Source organism: Oryctolagus cuniculus, chromosome 15 (assembly GCF_964237555.1).
Source record: "Oryctolagus cuniculus chromosome 15, mOryCun1.1, whole genome shotgun sequence".
NCBI classification, from domain to species: Eukaryota; Metazoa; Chordata; class Mammalia; order Lagomorpha; family Leporidae; genus Oryctolagus; species Oryctolagus cuniculus.
This window is the reverse complement of record NC_091446.1, coordinates 23,032,024-23,058,606: the sequence shown is the minus strand read 5'-3', so window position 1 is coordinate 23,058,606 and position 26,583 is coordinate 23,032,024. Positions and strand designations below refer to the sequence as shown.

The 26,583-nt window shown below is 41.8% G+C and overlaps 1 protein-coding gene across 7 annotated transcripts in view; it reads right to left on the bottom strand.

Moving 5' to 3' along the window:
• SORCS1 (sortilin related VPS10 domain containing receptor 1) overlaps window positions 1–26,583 on the bottom strand; it is a 574,197-nt gene that overhangs the window by 357,738 nt on the left and 189,876 nt on the right. For all 7 annotated transcript variants that reach the window (XM_070057266.1, XM_051824149.2, XM_051824151.2 and 4 more), the window contains exon 2: window positions 15,749–15,816. In XM_070057266.1, coding sequence (XP_069913367.1) covers window positions 15,749–15,816 — 68 coding nt within the window. The remainder of the gene's footprint in view (window positions 1–15,748; window positions 15,817–26,583) is intronic.

Genomic DNA, 26,583 nt, shown 5'->3' with positions numbered 1-26,583 from the left:
GTTAGGGAATATGGGAACCCAATAGGATAGGAACAGAAGAATCCAAAGCAAGGTCAACTGAAACCCAACGAATTAAACTCTAAACAATGGCTTTTTACATGTAAAAAGAGAACAATTTTGGCATGGGTGCCACAGAAAAGTTATGGCAGAGAAAATAGTGACCAGAAAAGAAATTGGCACTACTTCCACATATCTGACCCAGGTACTCTAATCTCAATAAATGTCACAGTGACTGACAACTGTGGTTAAATATGCAAGTCTTAGGGCTTGAAGGAAGAACTACCTGGAGAGCATCTACCATGCCCAGAACAAAGATGGCTACTTAGTGCACCCCAGCAATGTGGAGATGGGTTGTTACCGATATCTCAAGAAGAGGGAGGTACCTGATAAGCAGTTCCAGCTGTTCCACAAACAAGCTGAAAACCACAGTTCCTTCCCTTACTTAATGGATTTCTTAAGAGCAGCTTTAACAAAAGACTTTTCTGATTAACTTTGCCTACTCTGACCAGTTTCCTTTCACAGAGTCCCTCAGGGGCTTAGATATGTTCTGAGCTTTCTATTATAAAAAGGCAAACTCCTCTGGATGTTATTTCTTAAGTGTTCTTTAGGCTTTTAGACATTCAGGTATGTATGGGACGTCTTAGTGCCTCACTGTTTGTTCTGTTCCCCACCCCTGAACTTTACTTTCTTCTCTTTGAGGACAGGATCTCCTTATCTTCCACTCAGCCCCCACACACTTTCATCCTCCCTGAGCAATTCCCAGAACTACAGGACCAATCGCTTTTTATGTATTACACCAGGCTCACTGGAACAAAAGCACAGTCATGCCCACCCCAGCATATGATCCCAGCTTGGATTTCAGCATTACTCTGCAAAATGTCTTCCTGTCCCTGCCAGCCCATCTCCCACTCAATGTGCACCCAAAGGGCAAATTATCCCTCAAGGCCTGGTCTTTCAGAAAAACCAATCTACATGAGCCCCTACTGTGGCCTTCCTGTATAGTTGAAGAGATGCCCGTGACACACTCTCCCCACTCCTTGCCCCACTTTACCATGGCTGGATAATTCCCTGATTGGAACTCTGATTCTATGCCCTCTCTAGGACTCATTTCCCTATCAGTTATATTATTTCCTAAATTTTCCCATTTTCAGTCTCTTTCCAATGATTTCTTTGTTGAAAATATAAAAACAGTAAGGTCTGTCCTGATGGTCAGAAAGGAAAATGCGCCTTTAGTCTCTGATCTTCTTAATGCAAATCTTTCCTTTCCTCTCCCTTCACAACGTCTTCCCTGAAACAGCTGTCTCTGCATCCTTTTATCCTTTTCCCCATTTCCTTCCTTCTCATTCACTGGGCATAGGTGCTTGGTGGCCATCAGCAGAGCAGGTGTGTGGCTGTTCTTAGCCCACTGCAACCCAACTTTGCCTCCACACCTCCACTGAGCCAGTAATGTCTGCAGATGGACTGGGTGACCACTTCAAAAAATGTCTTCTCTACTTGACTGTTCTGTATTGTTTAATGTTTTCCCCATATTCCCTGTATCTGCCTGATTTTTCTAACTTTCAAGCCACAGCTACTCCCCCTCCTCCTCAGACTCCCTTTTGTCTAGACACTGGAGATCTTTTCTGTTCTTCTCACACTTTTCTTCTGCCCCCTCTCTAGAGGGGCAGTGAGGCAGCTTCTACATAGTAATGCAGCTTCTACCATTCATACTATGCCTTCTAAATATCTGTCTTCACACCAGTCCCACTGCTTGGACTCCAAGTTCATACACACTACACCCATGACTCACTGAAAATTTCCATATAAGTTGTCTACCCCAGCCTCAACATGTTACAAAACAAACTCAGGATCTCTTCACTTCAGCCTCATCCCCCACCCCTAACTTCTTTTCTTTCTAACTTTCTTCTTTTAGGAAATGACCTCACCACCCACTGGAATAGTCAAAACACAAATAGGAAAGTCACTGTATATCCATTTCTCTCTCACTTTTGCACTACCCTAACTGATCCCATTCATTCTATGTCTAAAATATTATTATTTAAATTGTACATATTTATGGGTACACTGTGATAATTTCATGTGTGTATTCAATGGGTGATGATCAAATCAGGCTATCATTTACATCTCCTTTAACATTTAAACAATTTAATTAACAAATGATTATACATATTTATGGGTTATAGTGTGATTTTTAATTTTTTTAAATTTTGGAATTACATTAAATACCTGTAGTGCTTTGTGGTACAGTGCAATAGCCAAAGTACATAGAGCACATAAACAAATCATATTAGGCAACTAGCCTTTTCATTTCCCTTATGATAGACTTCAATTATCCTACTGTTCTGTGATACACCAGAATCCATTACCTTTACCCAACTGTGTTTGGGTACCCATTATCCAATATGCCACCATTCCCTTATGCTTCCCAGACTCTAGCAATGACTACTTCAAATTCATATAGAATTTAAATACATAAATATATTATACAGATTATTAAACTATAAATTTAACTCCCACATATGACTGAAAATATGCAGCATTTCTTTTGTGTCTGGAATATTTCACTTAATATAATTACTTCTATCCTGTCCATCTTAATGCTAGAGTCAAGATTTAATTCTATTCTACGGCTGAGTAATATTTCACATTTTCTTTACCACTCATCTGTATATGAGCACTTAGGTTGATTCCACATCTTGGCTATTGAGAATAGCACTGTAATAAACATGGGAATTCAGGTTCACTTCCATATGTTGTTCATTTTCATTTTTATTTTACACCATTTATTGAACTCACCTTCCTACATCCCATACTCCATTCCTGCAAGACCTAAAATGTCAGCTCCTTTCCACCTCTTCCTACTTCACTCACTGCTGTTCTCATGGTAACCATTTTTGTTTCTTTTTTCAGTGAATGCTCAACATGACACCAAGTACTATGGTGTAGATTACAGTTGAGTGTGTTGCCAAAAGTTTCATGTGTTCAAGTATGGTCTCCAGGGTGGTAATGTTAAAAGGTTGTGGAACTTCTAAGAGAAGAGGGACCTAGTAGCAAGTGCTTAGGTCATTGAGGGTGCAGCCTTTGGAAGGGATTAATGTAGTTCTCATGGGCTTCAATTTGATAAAAGAGCAAGACTGGTGCCTCCCTGATCTCTGGATTCCATTCTTGCCTTCCATTCTTGCCACCCTTGTACTTGCTCTTGACATGGTACCATTTCTTTGAGTCCCTTACCACAGGCCAAACAAACAGGGCCAATCAATCTTGGGATTTCAGCCTTCCCAACTGTGAACTAAATAAATCTCTTTGCTTTATATACAACCCAGCTTCAGTTATTTTGTTACAGCAAGGAAAAATGTAACAACAGACCATCATAACTTTTCCCTGAAATCCATATTTTAATAACTCTTTCCCTTGCCCTCATCTTTCACAGATGCCTTACTTCCTTTGGGATACATATCAAAATACTTGGCACAGAAACGTAAATTGACCACTTCTACTCACAGACCATATAGTGATGTGGTGCAGTTTCCTCTGAAGAAACCATGCTAACAGTACCTACAGGTGCCTGAATGCAGTGTGTGCTGAGTAAGTAAATAATTAGCCTTCTTGCTGATCTAATTCATCCTCCTTCTTTGATACAGAGCTCAGGTCTCCTCTCCTCCAGGAAGTTATCCTTTTCCCATCCCAGTGGCAGCTCTATTAGGACACTTGACATAATCTAATCTATCATTTATTTATCCGTCTCCCCCATTACTCTGTGAATTCCTTCAGGGCAACAATCAGATCTTAGATGTTATTCACAGCTTTATTCACACCATTGAGCAAGAGTCCAGGTATGTGTCTATTTATACATTCAAATAATTTGTCAAATCTCACTTGAATGCCTATGTGTCAGGTACTTTCCTGGGAACTGAGAAAAATAAGTCAAATAAGGTCTCTGCCTTGAAGGTGCTGATGTTTTAGTGGTGGCATCAGACAACAGACAAGTAACAAGATCATTTCAGATCATGACATGCACAGTCAATGAAAGAAGAAATGGTAGAAAGAAGTAAGGGTTCATTTATAATAGTGTAGGTATAAATGGTTTTCTAAAGTAAGTATGTATTCAGGTACAGCCCTGAAAAATGACAGGGAGCCAGCCATGCTGAATGGAGAATGACACTTATGTTCCTAGAGGGCATGAAATTGTGTCCTGGAGACCTTTTGACTTGCTTTGTGCCTAGTACATAACTCTATTCAAAGAATGCTGAATACCCACTGTTTGATCCCCTGTTAATAATAAGCTATTTTTGACATAAAAGGACAAATAAATATCACATGAGTAGGAAAGTCCTATGAGGGGCTCTGAGGATGTGGAGACATTTGGCTTCTATCAGGAACTGAAGGGCGGTAATCTATATCTCAAGATATAAGATTTCACCATTGGTGATCCAAGGCACTGCAGCGAAATGAGAATAAGCATTCTAAATGCTTCCTGAATGTATAACCAGGTTGGACATCAGAATTCCAGTTACTTTGCTTTCTCTAGTAAAAATTTCCACAGTTGCTTCCTTAGCTCATATTGATAAAGTTATTAGAACATCAGTACAGTTTTGCTGAACTGTGTAACTCACCCATTATTTGCTAAAAAGAGAATTGGAGAACTCAGCAGAGAAGCAATCACGGAGACAAAAGAAGAATGCAGAGGAATAGGATGAGGAAACATTCCCACAGAGTCTCATAGACCTAAGAAGATAGATAAAGCATTTTGGGCAGATGGAGGCAGATCCTTATGGAAGCGGGCTTTGTGTGGTATGCAACAAGCCTTTGCTATTATCAAGGGGGCTGCCAAGAGTGCCCAGGACTCTGTGGACATAACCAGATGCCTTGACTGGAATATCTGCTTTCTTCACATTGGCCACGGGTCATGTTCTTCCTCCATGAGTGCAATGTGATGGTGTTTGACTAGATCATTTGGCACTGTATTCACAATTGAATCTCTAACACACAGGGCATTGATTAAAAAGGCAGGATGTAAATAAATGCTACTTTCAGCAATCTTAAACCACTTCTCAATATAGAGCTTCAAAGCAAAAAGTTTTGAGTATATAATAGCATCCAGGCTCTATTTTGGCTGTGGAGCAAACAGAAAGCTAAACAAAGGCATGGCCACAGTCTTTACAATTCCAGGCTAGCACAGAAACAGAAAGATGTCATAACATGTGCATAAACTTTCTACACATTTACCACATTTTGTTATTATCTACTGACTGTCAGCCCTTTAGTGAATTTTGAGTTTGTGGAAGCAAGGATGAGTTTCTTCATCACGGGACTATTACTTCTGATTACCTCGCACAGTGCCCCGTGCACAGTAGTCTTCTTGTAGATGTTTGCTGAACTGAACAAGATAAATATACAGTTGATAAGCACTTAAGACAAAGACAGATACATAAAGTATTGCAGGGTTAATGAAGAAGCAATTATCTCTCCCTGAGAACTACATTGCCAATATACACATGAAAAGATGCTCACCACAAATATTGTTTAGGGAATGCCACAAAAGTACAGTGAGATCAAGATAACGTTTTGACCCAAAATACTGGCAAACAGGTTAAATATTTAAAATACCCAGTTCTGGTTAAAAAAATCTGATGAAACTTGTGATTTATTATTGCCTGTGAGTTTATCAACTGTCCCTACCTTATATGAAAACACTTTCCGGTATCTATTTGTATTAAAAATATACATATTTTGGATACAGCAACATCATCTTTAGGATTTTATAGTTCTTTATAAAGTTATCAAAATGTAAGGGCACATTAACAAATGGGATTATTGAAGCATTTAATATAATAGCAAACACTGAGGGAATTAAAGATCTGGCAGAAAGGTAGAGAATAATGCAACGTAGGCATTAGCAGCCTAGACTTAGCATACATGCCTGCATGACCACTGGGCTTGGTTCTTAATTTTTCTAAACCTTACTTCTCACATCTTGATACCAGAGACATTAATAAGACTATTCCATAGGTTTGTCATGAGGATAAAAACACTAAGAATACTTCCTGGTATACAGAGAGCAATTTGTAAGTTAATTAAGCACACAGTTCTTCAACTTACTATGCAGCATCCATAGGGTGGGACGCTTATAAAATGACCCATTTTTGAAAACGTATTTCTCTGGTCAGATTCATTGTTTTATTTTTTTTTAAGATTTACTTTTGGGGCTGGTATGCTGGTACAGCAGGTTAAGCCACCATCTATAATACCAGCATCCCAAATTGAGGTATCCTGGGACCAGAAGCAGGCCCAACTAACTTCATTCCACAGCTCCTTGATAGTACATACACACTAAACAAAACAGGAAGGAAGCCCACTGTAACAAATATTTGCCAATAGAGAACAAGATTTAGGTTTTGACTAAAACAAGTTAGGAAAGATTCGAGTAAAACTGCCCCTGCCTTCACAATAGCTAATGTATAACCACTACACTTGCTCTTTGGAGGTGACATGTTAGAGATATACAAAGACCCCATAGATTGCGAGACCTCAGTGGCCTGGTCTCTCTCTCTCTCTCTCACTCACTCAGCCCCTCCATTTCCTCAGAGCTTCTCTGTTTCTTACTCAAATCAAACATTGCTCCTTGTTTTTTCAACACAGTGTCTGGTCTTATAAATTGTCACTGACACCAGGACACCAACCCGGACTCATCTCACCAGTTTTCCTGCAACAATATGAGCACCAGTTCAAATCCTGGCTTTAACATTTCTGATCAAGCTTCCTGCTAAGGCACCTGGAAAAGCAGCAGATGTCCCGGGTACTAGGGTACCTGCCACCGACGTGGGAGAACCAGATGGAGTTCCTGGCTCTTCACTTCGCCCTGGCCTAGTCTTGGCTATTACGGCCATTTGGGGAGTAAAACAGCAGACAGGATCTCTCTCTCTCTCTCTCTCTCCCTCCCTCCCTATGTAATTTTGCCTTTCAGATGGAAAAAAAAATTTTAAAAGATTTACTCATTTATTATTGGAAGGTAATAACAGAGAGAGAGAGAGAGAGAGAGAGGTATCTTCCATCCACTAGCTCAGGCATCAACAGCTACAACAGGTGGGGCTGGATCAGGGTGAAGCCAGTAGCCAGGAACTCCATCCTGTTCTTCCACATGGGTGGCAGGAATGCAAATACCTGGACTAGAAGCTGTTGTCTTCTCAGGAACATTAACAGGAAGTTAGATTGGAAGTGCAGCTGTCATAACTCAAACCAGTACCTGGTATTGGGTGCCAGCATCAGACACAATGCCAGACGCCATGACTCACTTTTAGAGAAAAAAGCAGGTGTCGGCATCCGGTGAATAGTATGTTCATATATTCTTTAACTAAGAAACAAAAAAAAATAGTGCTACTACTCTTGCAGCTGGATCATAAAGAGAGGAACAGAACCACCTCTAACTCTGAACGTCACAGACATCTGGAAGCTAGAGCTGTGTGAGAAGAAACTATGAGCACTTTCCTAAATTTGTCACTGCAATTTTGAACTCACTGTAATGAGCACAACAGTACTGATTATTTTAATAAAATAATACTGTAAAACCAGGGACTGCAAGCAGCTCCATGCGATATAAACCTGGGACAGGAATGGGAGTTATAATACTTACAAGAATCCAGAACCAAAGGCCACAATCCAGAATATCTCTTGACCCAGGATGGAAGCTTGATTCTTTCCTGAGGGCCACTGAGGAGGCACTCCAGATCTGGATGCACAGGTAGGAGTAGCACCACAGGACTCGGGTAACACGAAGAATTCCCACGCAGGAAAACCATCAACCCTGGTTTTATCCCTTTTATTTTGGGGCTGTATGTCTCCATCTAATAGTCTGGTGTTCAGAGCTGAGTGAACACTGGATTTTGTAGCAAAATACCCTTCAAAGCAGGGATGAACAATCGGACTCAGACCCCCCTTGGTCTTCCCTCTGATGCAGAGTTGGGAAGAGAAAAGATGTTTTCTTTTCTCTCTCTTTTTTTTTTTATTTTTTTTTTATTTTTTTTTTTATTTTTTTTTTTATTTTTGACAGGCAGAGTGGACAGTGAGAGAGAGAGACAGTGCCCTTTGCCGTTGGTTCACCCTCCAATGGCCACCGCGGCCAGTGCGCTGCGGCCAGCGCACCGCGCTGATCCGATGGCAGGAGCCAGGTGCTTCTCCTGGTTTCCCAGGGGGTGCAGGGCCCAAGCACTTGGGCCATCCTCCACTGCATTCCCGGGCCACAGCAGAGAGCTGGCCTGGAAGAGGGGCAACCGGGACAGAATCCGGCGCCCTGAGCGGGACTAGAACCTGGTGTGCCGGCGCCGCAAGGCGGAGGATTAGCCTAGTGAGCCGCGGTGCCGGCCCGAGAAAAGATGTTTTCAACGAGTGGGGATCACCCACGAGGCTGGAGAAAGGCTCACAGCCTTCAGAGCAGCTTCCTTCAGCCTGAACCCCAGCAGCTCTTCAGACAGCACAGAGCACCAGCCCCCAGCTGCTGCCTCAGGGCACCCCTGACCCAGTCTGGGCCAACTCTCTACAGAGGCCACTCTCCTGAGGCGCACTGTGTAACATCCAGCTGACAGCAAAGCATGCCCTCGGAAGATGGGAAAACAGGACTGCTAGTGCAGAACCGCATAAAAAGCCCAACTCACTGCCTACTAGAACCCCATGCTCCTGTGTGCCCCAAACCATGTTTTGCCACCTAAGAATTTCACAGTGTCAGAGATTTAGTCTGAAACTTGCTTGTGCCTTACGTGAATCGGAGAATGGGGCAGTGAATTTGAGAAGTCAGCCGTGTCCGTCAGCCTCTAAGACAGAGAGGTGCTGCGAGTTGTGTCTCCTTTTAAAGAGAACACAGTATTTTCCGCTCCTTCCAGAACTGCCCAGGGCTTTCTCACCAGCTAGGCCTGTCTCAGCAGAGGGCTGATTCTACTGTACAAGGAGGAGAGGGATGAATATATTTCTTCTTAGAGATACTGTATCTAGATTTTGACATTTTATTTATCCCCACTTTTAAGCTTATCTTGCTTCCATATGGTAAAACCACCACACTCTACAAATCTCAGAGATTAATCTACAATGAGGTAAAAAGGGTTTTAAGGCGCAGTTAATTGTTTGGTGTCAGATCAGTCCTCTTTCCTCTCAGTTTGACTCCCTGAGTGAACAGCACAACACAAAACAAAATCCGCAACCTGCTCCAGGATTAAGGTGTAATCAATGACAAGACCAACTGGGAACAAATGCTCATTAATTTGGTCCAGCAGCTTCCCGCTCTGTCATCCCTGTCTTGTGGATTCACAGAAGGTTAAATCCCCGGGACATCAATGCAAGGTCAACCGCACGTTGGCCTCTCACCACTCTGACACCCCAAAGGTACCTGCCACTTGCCTGCATCTGAATACTCAGCTGATAAAACTTTTGAAGAATAAGAGCTCAACTGAATAGTATATGTAACTATTTTTTGGATAAAAAGCCATTTATCTGTTGCCCAGTGTTTTTGCAGCAGTGGGGCAATTTACAATGCAGTAATGCTGGGGCAGCACAGCCATGAAGACACCACTTGGGAGGCCAATATCCCTTTTCAGAGTGCCTGGAGTCCTGGGTCTGTTTCCAATTCCAGTTTCCAGTTTCCTGTGAATGTATACACCAGGAGGCAGCGGCGATAGCTCAAGTACTTGGGGCTCTGCCATCCAAATGGGAGACCCAGAATGAGTTCCAAGTTCCTGGATTGGGCCTGGCTGAGCCCCAGCTGTTTTAAGCATTTGGTATGTGAATCAATGGTTGAAAGATTATCCCTTTCTCTCTCTCTCTCTCTCTCTGCTTCTCTGCCTCTCAAATATTGAAAAAAAGTCACAGTGATTTGAATCCCCTGTTCATATTCACTAGATATGGGATATTATATATACACTATATAAAATGATATAAAATGATACATACATATTTTTGTATTGTTTATTTGCTTAGATATTGAAATATCTTTCAGAAGACAGAACTCTGGAAAATAAATAAGCAAGGAACATATGGAATTTTCTTTTTTTATTCTAGTTATTTCCTTTTTTATTTAATAAATATAAATTTCCAAAGTACAGTTTATGGATTACAATGGCTTTTCCCCCCCATAACATCCCTTCCATCCGCAACCCTCCACTCTCCTACTCCCTCTCCCATTCCATTCATGTCAAGATTCATTTTCAATTCTATTTATATACAGGAGATCAATTTAGTATATATTAAGTAAAGATTTCAACAGTTTGCATCCACACAGAAACACAAAGTATAAAGTACTGTTTGAGTACTAGTTATAGCATTAATTCACATTGAGCAACACATTAAGGACAGAGATCCTACACGAGGAGTAAGTGCACAGTGACTCCTGTTGTTGATTTAACAATTGACACTCCTATTTATGGCATCAGTAATCACCCGAGGCTCTTGTCATGAGTTGCCAAGGCTATGGAAGCCTTTTGAGTTCGCCGACTCTGATCTTATTTAGACAAGGTCATAGTCAAAGTGGAAGTTCTCTCCTCCCTTCAGAGAAAGGTACCTCCTTCTTTGATGGCCTGTTCTTTCCACTGGGATCTCACTCACAGAGACCTTTCATTTAGGGTTTTGTTTTTTGTGTGTGTGTGTGTGTGTGTTGTTTAGTTTTTTTTTTTTTTTTTTTTTTTTTTTTGCCAGAATGTCTTGGCTTTCCATGCCTAAAATACTCTCATGGGCTCTTCAGCCAGATCCCAATGCCTTAAGGGCTGATTCTGAGGCCAGAGTGCTGTTTAGGACATCTGCCATTCTACGAGTCTGCTATGTAGCCCACTTTCCATGTTGCATCATTCTCTCCCTTTTTTATTCTATCAGTTAGCATTCGCAGACACTAGTCTTGTTTGTGTGATCCCTTTGACTCTTAGACCTAACTGAAATTGATTACTTGGACTAGTGAGATGGCATTGGTACATGCATTCTTGATGGGATTGTATTGGAATCCTCTGGCACATTTCTAACTCCACCATTTGGGGCAAGTCAGCTTGAGCTTGTCCCAAATTGTACATCTCCTCCCTCTCTTATTCCCTCTCTTATATTTAACAGAGATCACTTTTCAGTTGAATTTCAACACCTAAGAATAAATGTGTGTCGATTACAGAGTTTAACCAATAGTATTAATTAAAACAAAAGAAATACTAAAAGGGATAAAGTATTAAGTTGTACATCAACAGTCAGGACAAGGGCTGATCAAGTCACTGTTTCTCATAGTGTCCATTTCACTACAACAGGTTTCCTTTTTTGGTGCTCGGTTAGTTGTCACTGATAAGGGAGAACATATGATATTTGTCCTTTGGAACTGGCTTATTTCACTCAGCATGATGTTTTCCAGATAACTCCATTTTGTTGCAAATCACCGGGTTTCACTGTTTTTACTGCTGTATAGTATTCTATAGTGTACATATCCCATAATTTCTTTATCCAGTCTACTGTTGATGGGCATTTGGGTTGGTTCCAGGTCTTAGCTATTATGCATTAGGCTGCAATAAATGTTAAGGTGCAGACAGTTTTTTGTTTGCCAATTTAATTTCCTTTGGGTAAATTCCAAGGAGTGGGATGGCTGTGTTGTATGGTAGGGCTATATTCAGGTTTCTGAGGAATCTCCAGACCGACTTCCATAGAGGCTTTACCAGTTTTCTTTCCCACCAACAGTGAGTTAGTGTCCCTTTTTCCCCATATCCTCTCCAGCATCTGTTGTTGGTAGATTTCTGTATGTGAGCTATTCTAACTGGCGTGAGGTGAAACCTCTTTGTGGTTTTGATTTGCATTTCCCTGATTGCTAGTGATCTTGAACATTTTTTCATGTGTCTGTTGGCCCTTTGGATTTCCTCTTTTGAAAAATGTTTATTGAGGTCCTTGGCCCATCTCTTAAGTGGGTTGTTTGTTTTGCTGTTGTGGAGTTTCTTGATCTCTTTTTAGATACTGTTTATTAATCCTTTATCTGTTGCATAGTTTGCAAATAGTTTTTCCCATTCTGTCGGTTGCCTCTTCACTTTCCTGTTTCTTTTGCAGTACAGAAACTTCTCAATTTGATGCAATCCCAATAGTTAATTTTGGCTTTGACTGCCTGTGCTTCGGTGGTCTTTTCCAAGAAGTCTTTGCCGGTGCCTATATCTTGCAGGGTTTCTCCAATATTCTCTAATAATTTGATGGTGTTGGGTTATAAATTTAGGTGTTTAATCCATGTTGAGTGGATTTTTGTGTAGGGTGTAAGGTATGTGTCTTGCTTCATGCTTCTGCATGTGGAAATCCAGTTTTCCCTGCACCATTTGTTGAATAGACTGTCCTTGCTCCAGGAATCAGTTTTAGATCCTTGATCAAATATAAATTGGCTGTAGATGTTTGCATTGATTTCTGGTGTTTCTGTTCTGCTCCATTGGTCTATGCATCTGTTTCTGTGCCAGTACCATGCTGTTTTGATTACAACTGCCCTGTAGTAACTTGTCCTGAAATCTGGTATTGTGATGCCTCCAGCTTTGTTTCTGTTGTACAAGATTGCTTTAGCTATTCGAGGTCTCCTGTGCCTCCATATGAATTTCAGCATCATTTTTTCCAGATCTGAGAAGAATGTCTTTGGTATTTTTATTGGTATTGCACTGAATCTATAAATTGTTTTGGGAGAATGGACATTTTGATGATATTGATTCTTCCAATCCATGAGCATGGAAGATTTTTCCATTTCTTGGTATCCTCTTCTATTTCTTTCTTTAAGATTTTGTAATTCTCATCGTAGAGATCTTTAACATCCTTGGTTAAGTTTATTCCAAGATATTTGATTTTTTTTTTGTGGCTATTGTTCCTTCTCAGCCGTGGCATTGCCTGTGTATACAAAGGCCTTGATTTTTGTGCAATGATTTTATATTCTGCTACTTGGCCAAACTCTTCTATGAGTTCCAATAGTCTCTTAGTAGAGTTCTTTGGATCTCCTAAATAAAGAATCATATCTGCAAAGAGGGATAGTTTGACTTCTTTCTTCCCAATTTGTATCCCTTTAATTTCTTTTTCTTGCCTAATGGCTCTGGCTAGAACTTCTAGAACTATATTGAATAGCAGTGGTGAGAGTGGGCATCCCTGTCTGGTACCAGATCTCAGTGGAAATGCTTCCAACTTTTCCGCATTCAATAGGATGCTGGCCGTGGGTTTTTCATAAATTGCTTTAATTATATTGAAGAAGGAACATATGCAGTTTTCTAGCATGTCTATCAGCATGTGGGCTACTTCTTATAATTGTGTGACCTTGAATATACTCTAAAAATAAGATACAATAACACATGTCTAGCACTAAGGTCCATGACTGACACACTATGGGTGCTTCATAAATTTTTAAAAAACTATTGTTGTCTCTCCTACCATTTTCACTAGCAATATAACTATCAGTAAACAGCACACTGGACTTAAGGACACAGAGTCTATTCGAGAAGAGAAAATATACACATGAACAAAGTAAAAACCAACACTCATCTCATATTTTTATTGTAACACTTATGATTGGATGGCGTATTGTGTATTTGCATTAGATTTATCTTCAGGGGTTTGGCAATTCTAGATGGTTGCTTAAATACATTGTTCAGTAGAAGTATATAAGGCAGGTTACATGTAAGAAAATTTCTCTCTCACCTGAACTGTCCCCCTCCAGAAATTGTCATGTAAAGTACAGAGCTTATATCTGTGCATCCATACCTGCCCTCACCTTCCTTTCCCTAACCAGAGAAACCCATGGCATAAAGAAGTTCATCAAGATACCTTTAGTAAATAAACAAATGATAAAGCAAAGTCATCTTTGATGGCTGAGCAGTAGAAATACAATTGTATTCACTGGTCTATTCAAAAAGACTTACTGGGTGACATCTCTGTATTAGGTTCTATCCTCAGTGCCACTTATGCCATGAGGATTTCTATTCCACTGAGGGTTTCAATACTGAATTTTTGACCCAGGAAAGATTTCTGCATAAAATGTATGCATCATTGCAGGAGAAAATGCAGCCACACTCAACCATCTGGTTTCCCTGAGGCAAGGACGAACCAGATGACTCAGAACCAAGGCAGGCTCCCTTCCTGGTTCTCTCACCATCCAGGACGGCTCCACTCCTCCTGAGTATCATCACCCCACAATGCTGAGAATGGTCACCATGAGTCATCCAACTACGCGAGTCCCACCAAAACCTTTGTCATAAATAGTTTCCTTCTCATTCTCTCATCTCTGTACTAAATGTCATTTTTAGGAAGATGTACACTCTTCTCATTCTTTCAGGGAGCTTTTAAGAATATAGGGCATCCACAGTAGAAATTCCTAATATACAACATATATGGCATGCATGGCAAATGGCTACTGTGGGTATATTAGAAAAGCATATTAAATACTTGTGAGTATAATTATACATACTGAAAAGATTGCAAAGTATTCTTGCTGCATCTTCCTGAGTTTCAGCCCATGACAACTGCTGCAAGGAGGCTCAATGCGGATGCAATGTGGTGTTTGTTTTATTTTAGTATTAAGATCAGAAAGAATGTGCTTCCTCAGCCACGATGCGAGTAACAATGCTCCATCAGAGAGAAGGCTGCACACTGAACCTGGGCTTCCATAGGCAGGGCAACCTGCTAGCTCACCTGTCCCATGGTGCAGTCAGAGACTTGGCTGCTACCAGCCTCAGTCCCACTCAGACAGAATTGCCTTTTAATGTCCTAATATGCAGACTACACTTGATATGGTTGATGCACTCCAGAATAGGAAAAAAATGTTGGCTTTTATTCTTATATATGTGCATACATTAGAGAGATATATCAAGGAAGCATCAGCTTATTCAGATGTGGAGATTCTGGTGAAGGGTTATTGAATTTAAATAATATCTTGTGTGCCAGGCCCTCTGATGCAGTAAAGAATTACCGTACTTCATTGATGCTCTTACCAAACTTCCCACACTTTCAGTCACACCACTGAATATGATCCCTGGGGTTGTCTCCACCCTATCCCTGGCTCAGAGCTACTCATGTGATCCAGGCCTAATCAATCAGAGAAGGTGCATGGACAATTGATACTGGCTGGTAAGAATGACCAATCAGGAATAAGATGAACAACACAGATTTTCAGAAACAAAAAGAAAAAAAACAGAATATATTGAGTTTCTGATGAGTTTCTGATCCCTGGATTCAGACCCTGGGCAACCCAAGAGCACATTCACGCTGGTATTCAACAAGGTCCTCTGCACACCAAGGCTTTGTACCCATTCATTTGAAAAGGTGTTTATTGCATATTCAATGTGCCTAAGGCAATGCAGCGTGCATCCCAGAGACAGTGGTGTGCATACAAGTGTGCAAGTGCATCTATGTGTGCTGCTGGTGACTGCAGAACCATGGAGAAGAAGCTGTGAATGTGTGGCCCTGGTGGGGAGCCCGTGTTCTACAATCCTCGAGCCTGAATTGTTCCCTTCTGCAGAGACCTCTGCTCTCCTGCTCCAATTAGCTCACTGATGAGTGACAACTGGGGCAATGAACTAATAAACAGTTTGGCAAAAAGATCTAACCGACTGAAAGAAGGGAAGGCTCTGGCCTGCCTGGGCATTGAACCCAACACATTGAAAAGGGAAGCAGAGAAGGAACAGAGGAAGGAAGGGGTGCACACGACCAGGAACCTTTCCACTAGGCAAAAGGAGGTGGGAGAGCGCAGTGTTGAGCGTGCTGCTTAAATAACAGTCATTATTAACTCAATTTATCCACGTACCTCCAAAGTGAGCTCTCCGTGATGCTCCCCAGGTTGTAGTCATAGAGCTTTGTCAAAATGAGAATCACCTGAAGGCAAAAGGAAAAAATCATGGTTAGTCTCAAACAATTACAATCTCTTAGAACGGAAATGGCCCAATGGAGGGCTTAGGAGTCCTTTAATGGGCGCTTAACATAATTGAATGAATTGTTACAGCATTTGCTGCACTGGCTGGGGAAGGGTGAGCTTGCCTTCCGCTGAAATGTGCACCCCTTCACACACACACACACACACACACACACACACACACGCACACACCTTTCTCCCTGCCACCCTCTCACGGAGTGACCTGTATTTCTTCCCCTGATGTGTTTGACCTGACTTTCAGGCAAAGCTGGAAGACCTGTCAAGTATGCACGCCACAAGGCAGCCATTGAGCAGATGGTTGTGATGGAGGAAGAGCAATGATGCAGCTCCCAGTCCGAGTAGCTGGGGCACACTGGGCTGGTTAACTTCGCTTCTCTGAACCTCAACAGCCCCATTTATTAAAGGGGCCAGGGAAAGGATAGTGCTATCTTCCAGAAAGTGTTGTTGTGAGCTGTTCAATTAGGTAATAAATGCAAATTACATGTCAAATAGCATGGTGTTCTTAAATGTTTGTTCCTCTCCTCTCTCCTTGTGACTTTGGGTTTTAACTGTTTCTTCTGACTTTCTAACTTCCAGAAAAGGAATTAGATAGAAGACATTCACAGCCATAGCAAGGCTAAGCAACAACACTTTAGCAGGAGCAAATTTGGATTGAAAGTAACTTGGGGGCCGGCACTGTGGAATAGTGGGTAAAGCTGCCGCCTGTAGTGCCGGCATCCCACATAGGCACTGGTTCGAGGCCTGGGTGCTCCACTTCCAATCCAGCTCTCTGCTATGGCCTGGGAAAGCAATACAAGATGGCCCAAGTGCTTGGGCCCCTGCACCCATGTGGAAAACCCGGATGTGACTCCTGGCTTCAGATCGGCGCAGCTCCGGCCATTGCGGCCATCTGGGGAGTGAATGAGCAGATGATAGACCTCTCTTCCTCTCTATCTCTGCCTCTCCTCTCTCTGTGTAACTCTGACTTTCAAAGAAAATAAATAAATCTTAAAAAAAATAAAGTAACCTGAACCTTATAGAATTCAGGGGTGGAAAGGCCTCTATTAGATACAAACTATTAAAATAAAAATTAGGAACAACTAAAAAGGTACCTGTGGAATTTCTTTTTGGAAACATAAGCTATCAAACCCTCCTCTGATTTTTAAGCCATCATGGTTTTTGTCATCACATAGAGAACCCAAATTATTTAGTTCATTTTTTTCAGAATCCAACAAATTTGTATTAAATATTTATCAAGAATCCAGGATTTTGCCTGGGCTACTTGGGCAAGACTTGGGAGTGCGTGATCCAGCTGGACAGAAAGTGTTGCTAGAGAAAAAGGAGGGCAGTTAGAGCAGGGCTGATCCACCCCTACTCTGAACACTCACTCCGGTCTCCTCACAGTGGCTTGAAAGGGCTGCTGTTTTAGTGCCAACAGCAATGAGCAGGGGTCACCTTATGACCTGAAGTCCAGGAGTACCAGGACCCTTGGGGAGATTCCACAGGGCAGCATCTTCCCAGCCCCAACTCCCATCCCCTGCTTCTTCACAGGCCAGGAAGGAGCGCGATGGGGCTGCGGAGGTTTCTATCTTCCTCCTGGTACTCATAACCTAGAACACTGGCCGGGCTCTGCTGCTTCCAACTCGGCAGAAGAATGTTGGCATCGACTTCCTGGAGCTTTTCATACAGCCGAGGGATCAGTCCTAGCTACAGCGAGCACGGAGCACCCTAACCTTGAGTCCTGAGGCAGCGAGCTGCTGGCAAGTGCTGAATCCTTCCAAGTTCCACTGTGCTAGCGCAGGGCTTGATTTACCAAAGGCAGCATCAGGGAGGAGATTCTTAACACTTCTTTCCAGCAAGCAACCTCAGATTTGTTCTGAGTTCAAGGAAATGAAGAACTGCAGTAACCTCAAGACAGGCAGAGCTCCATGAGGACACATCTTCCAAGGCTGCCACCCTCCCTGAAACCACAGCACAGGTTTTCTTCCAGGACCTGCTCAAATACTGCTCCTTTAACAAAACGTGAGCATGTGCGAGGTGCGGGGCACCCTGTGGGCACATCAGATGGCATGCCTGTAGCGGGGGCATATGCTTAACAGAGCCGTGTGCCAATTAAGTCACTCTAAGTGCTAAATTTCAATCACCGCCATCCCAGGAACGCTGATAGTGGCAGCAGGGGGGCTGTTTGTTTGAAGACACAGAACGGTGTGGTTGTTCCACCTCGGTATGATTTTGCCCGACAGGGACTATAAATCCCCCACCAAGAAAATGGGGGTGGGCATCACGCAGTTCTAGGTAGCTGCTCCCGTGACACTGTCAGCACTAAGCTAAACAGTGTAGTTCAGCTGGTTGCAAGCCTTGTCTCCCATTCATCCAAGGAGGGAAATCAAAGGCGCCCCAGGGAAGGAACCTTTTAACCCAGCATGTAATGGTGTGGAGCCACTCACGCAGGCACACGGAGATTATTTAAGCAATTCCCAAGGGCGGGCAGGCAGGCAGGCAGGCAGGGAGGTAGCAATACTTGCCAGGCTAGTAAAACTAAAATGCCAGTGATACTTTGAGGCAGTTTATCAATACAGCACCAGAAGAGGCATCCTTTATGGCATTTCAAAGAATATCTACTTCAATCAATCTATTTAATCTTCCTGTTTGCAGAATGCAAGCAAGAATGAAGCGAGAACTGCTAACCTTTAGTTACGATTTTGATCAATTGTTTGAGATCTCTCCTCCTTCCTTTTCTCACATAACTGCCTAAGTGTGTGACCTACCACCTTACTCCTGGACAGTGATGCACCATCATTGTATTAGATCTGTTGTGTGGATTGTTGGTTACCTTTTCTGTTCTGGTTAATTAGCAATACTATTTAACAGAATCAGCACCTACTAAAGAGGCCACAGCCAAATTTACTCCTTTTAAATGAGGAAAAGTTAAAGAGGCAACTGCCTGCCTTGTTCTTATCCTATTGTCTACATTTTTTTTAATTTCCCAAAATATATGTTATTTTGAAAGGCAGTGGGACTGTTTAATCAAATGAAACATTATATTTGCTTAACTAACAAAAATAGTCATTCATTTGGTAAAAACTTCATGTACAGATTTAACTAAATTTAAGTGTATGGCAGCTATAAATTCAGAGAGAAAGCTGTTTTGATGAATACACACATAAAATAGAGTACTCACCAGCATTCCGTTTATTTCTATATCTTATTTTTATTATATAGGGCCCAAACACTCCTGTTTCAAAACAGTAAGTGCTGTATGTATGCTAATAATACTTTTAGGTTCCAATCTCAGTAACATATTATTTTTAAATAATATAATCTAAATATCCACGGCTTGATAACCTGCATGTTCATATACCAAGCCTTCGGATTCCAGTTATTTCCAGAACTTTGCACAATGTGTGATCTCAAGTACTTCCCCAACCTCTCTAGGAGTTGCTGTTCCCACATGGCATCTACAATATTCTTTGGCTGTGGTCCTTATTGCCACACTCCTTGCTTACTGTTTCGGGGGGAACTTCACTTTGTCCAGGTGCTATTCTCAAATCATCCATTCCTTACAAGAGAAGAAGATACTAGGACCAATGCCAGGTTTTGTGCAGCGACAGGTGAGGGTATTCAAGGGAGTGAGCAAGGGCTTCCACCCCCGTACGGAACAGAAGTTTCAAATCATAGCCTCACGAAATATTTTATCACCTTTCATCCAGGGCCTTCCCAGATCCCTACTGAATAATTCCATTGACTCTGTACTGGGGTAGGAAACCATCATAAAAGACTCTGTGAGAGGAAAATATCAATTCACTCCTCCCTTCTGGCCTCAATCACTTTCTGCACTGGGCTAACAAACAAAAGCACTGGTGAAGATAAACAGAGACACTGGTATCAGAGGATTAATAAGACAGTTCACTGTGAATCAGCAAATGTTCATGGAAAATGTCCTGTTCTATCAAAATGGCAGCGCAAGCCTTATTTCTAGGCATGCATTAAAATGAATTAACCTGGCAGCAGTATAAATTAACTGATAGGCAGTCTCTGCTATAAAATGATCAGTAATGTTACATCTTTGAATAAGACAGCATTTTTCATTATTAATATAAATGTAATTTTAAAATGAAACTCCAAACATTTAAGGAACCCTTATAATGACTTCCGGATCATCTAATGGTATATTTTGAACATGTCTGCATTAATTAAATATTAGATTGTGAAGAACCAAAATTTGCCTATAATTTTTAAGTGGAAGCACAGGAATTTCCCATTTCTTTTCTTAAGGAAAAACATAGGATTTCCTGCCTTACCTTTGCTAAACTACAGCAATCACCCTAAATGGGAACTGGGTGTCCTTGTATTTTGTAAAACACTTGAACTGGCCACTGCTGTGCACCTTATCTCAACTTAACCTCAAAGAAATGTTAGAAAAAGTGGACAAAGCTCCTCATTTCTCAGTTATTAGGGATCTGCATTCTGTGTCCCTTCTCTGTGTCCAATCATGGCAGCAGCATCTCAAGGAAAATCAGAAGTGTGTCTTTAGGCTGTTTACTCGTGAGCAATTTGGGCTACATGATCTTACGGCTTTTTCACTCCCTGTGCTCTGCAGTTCCAAATCCTCAATAATGTGGATGACAACAAAATCCTATTCCATAAAATAATCTGATTTCTTTTTTATTCTTCCATTCAATAGTGGTTTGAGGCTGACTTGGCAGGCATTCCTGGACTTGTATCTCATGTGGAGACTTCACAGAGTTCAAGTACACTGATGCTCACAGGTCCTCTCACCTGCAGCAGGTCACAGACTGGTTCAGATGAGCAATGTGAGGGGATATACTGAGGGTGCCAGCACACTGGGGCTGATGGTGAGCTAGCTACCCTCAGATTTCTACCACCAGCAGTCCTTGAGGTATCTTCATTTTACCTGCTCAAATGGTCACCCTCTACGTATTGCAGCAGCAGCTTGCTAAAAACCATTGAGTTGGGTGTATTTACAGATGTGGATAGAAGAAACAGACAACAGAGAACAGTAAGAGGCCTAAAGATGCTGGCTTTTTGGCACAGAAGGTTAAGGTACCACCTGCTACGTGGGCATCCCATATGGGCACCAGTTGCAGCTGCTCCACTTCTGATCAAGTTCCATTCTAAAGTGCCTGGGAAATCAACATAAGAATGGTCCAAGTACTCTAGCCCCTGCCATCCACATAGGAGATATGAATGGAGCTCCAGGCTCCTGGTTTCAGCCTGGCCCATCTCTGGCTGTTGTGCCATTAGGGGAATGAACTGTTGGATGGAAGACATCCTCTCTCTCTCTCTCTCTCTCTCTCTATTTCTCTCTCTCTCTCTCTCTCTCTCTCTGTGTGTGTGTGTATAACTCTGCCTTTTAAATAAAAAAAAGTTTAGATAAAAATAAGGGGGCTAAAAGACCTAGAATAACATTTTTATTGGTATTATGAAGAGTTGGATAAAAAAAGAGAGGTATTCGATAACCAGAAATTTCTTTTGTTTTTGTTTGTTTTCTTTGTAAACAAATTTTAAGGAAAAAAAGCAAACTCTCATTGGGTTTCTATAAAAATATGCCTGTTCCAGAATGTCTTTGGTTCAGGAAGCATTTATTCAGCTTTCCAACTTAAAGGTTTTTTTTTTCCTTTAGGGAACCATGATTCTTTTAAGAATCTGATCTGCCAGAATCTATGAGCATAAAACAATGAATATAACTTTAATGATATCACTGATCTCCTGAGTCCAAGGAGCTCATGAATCCAAGAATAAGAACTTCCGTAATTCCTAGAAAATGAGAGCTTTGTTAAGAAGAAAGGACTTCTAGATATAAAATTCTGTACACTTAATTCAATAAACATAAATTAAGTCTTGTAAAAGGCAGGAATAAAACATATATGCTGTGAGGACACAAACAGAAAAGATCATTGATTCCAGTCCCTAGAACCTCATAATCTGGTAGAGAGGCAGTTGTATGTACAAACCATTAAAAAATAAGGAAGAAAAAGGTATGAATCAGCAAGCAAGAAATGTCATCAGGGTTGCAGTATTCAAGACAAATCCCATGAGATGTGTGTGTTCAGATGGAGATGGAGGGTATAGACAGGGAACTTATTCTAAGGGAAGGGAGTATAAGAATAGTGAGATACCTGAAAGCTCAGAGAGCAAAAAGGCAAGAGTAAGTCCTCACAGTCACCTAAAACTTAGTCTATGAGTCGAGAAGCATAGACAGTCCAGATACATAAAAGCGAGGGCCTTATGTATTAGCCACAGCAGTGTGCTCTGGTAGAAACAGAAAAGGCTTTCAATCAGTACGAGATTAGTTTTCGACTCAGAATTCAGGCATGGTATTTTTGAAAGGCAATACGAAGCAGTATACTAAAAGTGATTCAAATAAATAAAGGGTGTGTTATCTCTTATAGCAGAAAGTCCAGAGTTTGTGCTGTTCCAGGACTAACTTAGGCTAACAGTGTCATCAAGGACCCAAGTGATGGCTATGTGTCCACTGTGACAGTATTGACATGCAGTGTCGGGCACCCTCTTTGTTTGCAAGGCAGGTGCAATCACAGCTGCATCCAACGGAGAAAAGAACGACCTCTGGTGTGTACACATTTTATTTTACAGTTTGGGTGGATATTCTTTCCCATAGCCCATTCCTGCCAACTTCCTTCTTTTTTTTTTCTTTTTCAGTATGATTTTCTCCAAAGAAACCTTTTATTTAAGGAATACATACTTCATACATTTCATTTCACATATTTCTTAAGTACAACTTTAGGAATATAGTGATTCTTCCCACCATATCCTCCCTCCCATCCACTCTTTTTTTTTTTTTTTTTGACAGGCAGAGTGGACAGTGAGAGAGAGAGACAGAGAGAAAGGTCTTCCTTTGCCGTTGGTTCACCCTCCAATGGCCGCCACAGCCGGCACACTGTGCTGATCCGATGGCAGGAGCCAGGTGCTTCTCCTGGTCTCCCATGGGGTGCAGGGCCCAAGCACTTGGGCCATCCTCCACTGCACTCCCGGGCCACAGCAGAGAGCTGGCCTGGAAAAGGGGCAACCGGGACAGAATCCGGCGCCCCGACCGGGACTAGAACCTGGTGTGCCGGCTCTGCAAGGTGGAGGATTAGCCTAGTGAGCCACAGCGCCAGCTCCCATCCACTCTTCCACCCCTCCTCCTCCACCCTCTCCCATCCCCAGCCCCAATCTACACTAAGATCCACTTTGGATTAACTCATACACAGAAGACCAAGTCTATGTTAAGCAAAGAGTTCAACAATTTGCATGAAAAAAAGCAAAAAAAAATCAACAACAACAGAAAAAAAAAACTATTCCTCAACATTTGAGACAAGGGCTGTTCAACGTCATTGCATCTTGAAGTTAATTTCACTTCTTTTTTTTTTTTAAGAAATGTAATTAACTTTAAAGAAGCACCTAAGAATGATACATCTTTTGCAAGCATTTAGACATAATTATAACATAACATGTTGAGGACAGAGGCAGAGGTCCTGCATGGAAAGTTGGTGCACAGTGACTCTTGTTGTTAATTTAACAATAATACTCTTAAGTATGACATCAGTGATCACCTAAGGCTCTTGACATGAGCTTCCTAGGCTATGGCATCCTTCTGAATCCACAAACTCCATCAGTATTTGGACAAAGCCATAACCAAAGTGGAAGTTCTCTCCTCCTTTCAGGGAAAAGTACCTCCTTCTTTGATGACCATTTTTTTCCACTGGGGTCTCACCCACTGAGGTGCTTCATATAGGACATTTTTGCCACAGTGTCTGGTTTTCCATGCCTGAAATGCTTTCATGGGCTTTTCAGCCAGACCAGTATGCCTTAAGGGCTGATTCTGAGGTCAGAGTGCTATTTAAAGCGATTGTCATTCTATGAGTCTGCTGTGTGGACTGCTTCCCATGTTGGAGCATTTACTCCTTTTTAATTCTATTATTACTACCAGTCACTCAGTCCTATCCATATGATCACTTTAACACTTAAGATGGTATTTTACCACCTGGCCTAAGGGCATGTGGGGTCCTATGGCAAGTTTTTAAAGCAAACTTACCCTCACTAACAAGATGCAGCCATAGGCCCGGCACTGTGGCATAGCGGGTAAAGCCACTGCCTGCAGTGCCAGCATCCCATATGGGCACCAGTTCTAGTCCCAGCTGCTTCTCTTCTGATCTAGCTCTCTGCTATGGCCAAAGAAAGAGTAGAAGATAGCCCAAGTCCTTGGGCCCCTGCACCCACATGGGAGACCCAGAAGATGCTCCTGGATCCTGGCTTCTGACTGGCACAGCTCCAGCTATTGTGGCCAACTGGGGAGTGAACCAGCAGATGGAAGATGGAAGATTTCTCTCTCTCTCTCTCTCTCTCTCTCTCTGTATGTGTGTGTGTGTGTGTGTGTGTAACTCTGACTTTCAAATAAATAAGTAAATCTTAAAAAAAAAAAAAAAAAACACTGTCACACCAGGCTGCAATGAAGACTGGGAAAACCAGGAGCTGGTGTTTTCACCTGGCATGTTCTCTGTTAAGAAGTATATTCTGCCAGCACAGAAAACATGGGGACTGGCAACCATATACAACTTAATAGGGTCTTCTACGGTGTGATCATAAATAAGTCACTTGAATTCTGAAACAAATGCCCTTATTAATGACAGGTAGCATTTGTTTGGTGTCTATTCTGTGTGCCAAAGTCCATTAGTAAAGACAGTGCAAGCATTTATCTTCTTTTTTTTCTGATGAGAAAATTGAGGCATATGAAAGCTAAAATAATCTGAATCACTCAGCTAGTAAGTAGTGAGCAAGTCTAACACAGCACAGACTGAGTCATAATCACTGTGCCAAATTGTCCTATAAGGCCTGCTGTCTGCAATGAGTATGATTATTAATGAAGGCAAGGCAGATCTACTGAAGTGCCCTCACTTTCTGTTCACTTCAAAAGCATCTATTGAAGACCTGTTAGCTGTCAGACTTGTGCTAGTCACAAATCCCTTCCTCTCACTCTGCCTGCTTCCAGACACTTCTGGAGGATGCTTTCCTTATAACAGACAGGTTTGAGTTTTAACTCTTTACTGACCTCAGGTTAATGACATTTAAACATTTTATCTATTTTTTAAGTTTTTGAATCCTAGCAGGATCCTCTTTGGCAGTTGATCCTTCTGTATAACTCATTCCAGAACTGGGCTAGCCTCAGTTCATGATTCCTCATCTGGAATGTCCACACACTTAACTGCAGATTTCAACAAGCTATCTGACAGCTTCATCATCTTAGCAAGATTTAAGTGAAGATATCATTGTGCTTCTTTCAACTGATCAAAGAGGTGAGAAATCAGTAATTGATCACCTGGATTAAGGTGCCCTTGAAGGGAGTTGAAATGTTGGTATGATGTGCATGCACATAACATACATACAGACACACATACATGCACTTGCAGTCATTGCACACAAATGACCTAGCAAGTACAATCGCAATTGGAGGAGTGAAAACCCAACAGAAAGAGTGGGCTGAATATGGGGTTTGAGTTCATCTAGAAAATAATAGGATTTCCCTTCCAGAAAGTATTTAATCTCCAAATGACCTTCATTATTCAGAGAAAACCACACATAATTTAATACAATGTGTAATTATGTAATATGCTCTGTATGACACTGAAATTGACTGAGTTAACCAGCCACTGCATCTCCTCTGGGGGAATGAAATGACAAGACAACCAACAGTGATTCAGACAGAGACAGGGGCACATAGATAAATAAATCAATACTAGGTACACAGCAAATTGTAGCATACATAGCCTTTGTGGAAAAATGTAATATTTTTTGGTAAATTTGTTTGATCCTCCCTCAGAACTTGTTCATCCATAGCGCCAGCAGTCATTTGCAGCTAAGACAAAGACATAAGGCCACAGTGCCTTATGATGAGTGATGGTGTCTTGTCCCAAACTGCAGCTCTACCTCAAGGCAACCTCTCTCTCTTCTCCTATCTACTGAAAGCCAGATTCTTTGCTATTAATAATCAGTAAAAATATGATTTTGATAATAGACAAATACACTCCAGTTCTAGAGCCAAGTCTTGATAGTTAGCAAAAAAAAAAAAATTCCAATTTAGTTTGTCATATCCATTGTATCTAAGGTGGCTTTTGATGAAAATCTTTTTAAAAATATTTATTTATTTATTTATTTATTTATTTTGAAAATCACAGTTTTAAACAGAGAGACAGAGACACAGAGATCATCCATCCACTGGTTCACTCCCTAAATGGCTACAATGGCCAGCGCTGGGCCAGACAGAAGCCAGGGGCCAGGAGCTTCATCTGGGTCTCCCACATGGGTGGTAGGGGCCCAAACACCTGAGCCATCTTCTGCTGCTTTCCCAATCCACTAACAGGGAGCTGGAGCAGAGGCAGAGTAGCTGGGACTCGAACTGGTGCCCCTATGGGATGCCAATGTCTCAGGAGGTGGCTTAACCCTCTGTGCCACAATGAAAATTTTGAAAATATGAACTTTTGGGGCTACTACTTCCTATGCCGCTCCCTGCTAATGGCCTGAGAAAAGCAGTGGAGGATGGTCCAGGTACTTAGGCCCCTGCCACTCATGTGGGAGACCTGGAAGAAGCTCCTAGCTTCAGCCTGGACCTAGCTCCAGCCATTGAGGCCATCTGGGGAGTGATCTAGAGGACAGAAGATCTCCCTCTGTTTGTCTCTCACTCTCTCTCTACCTGTAACTCTGGCTTTCAAAGA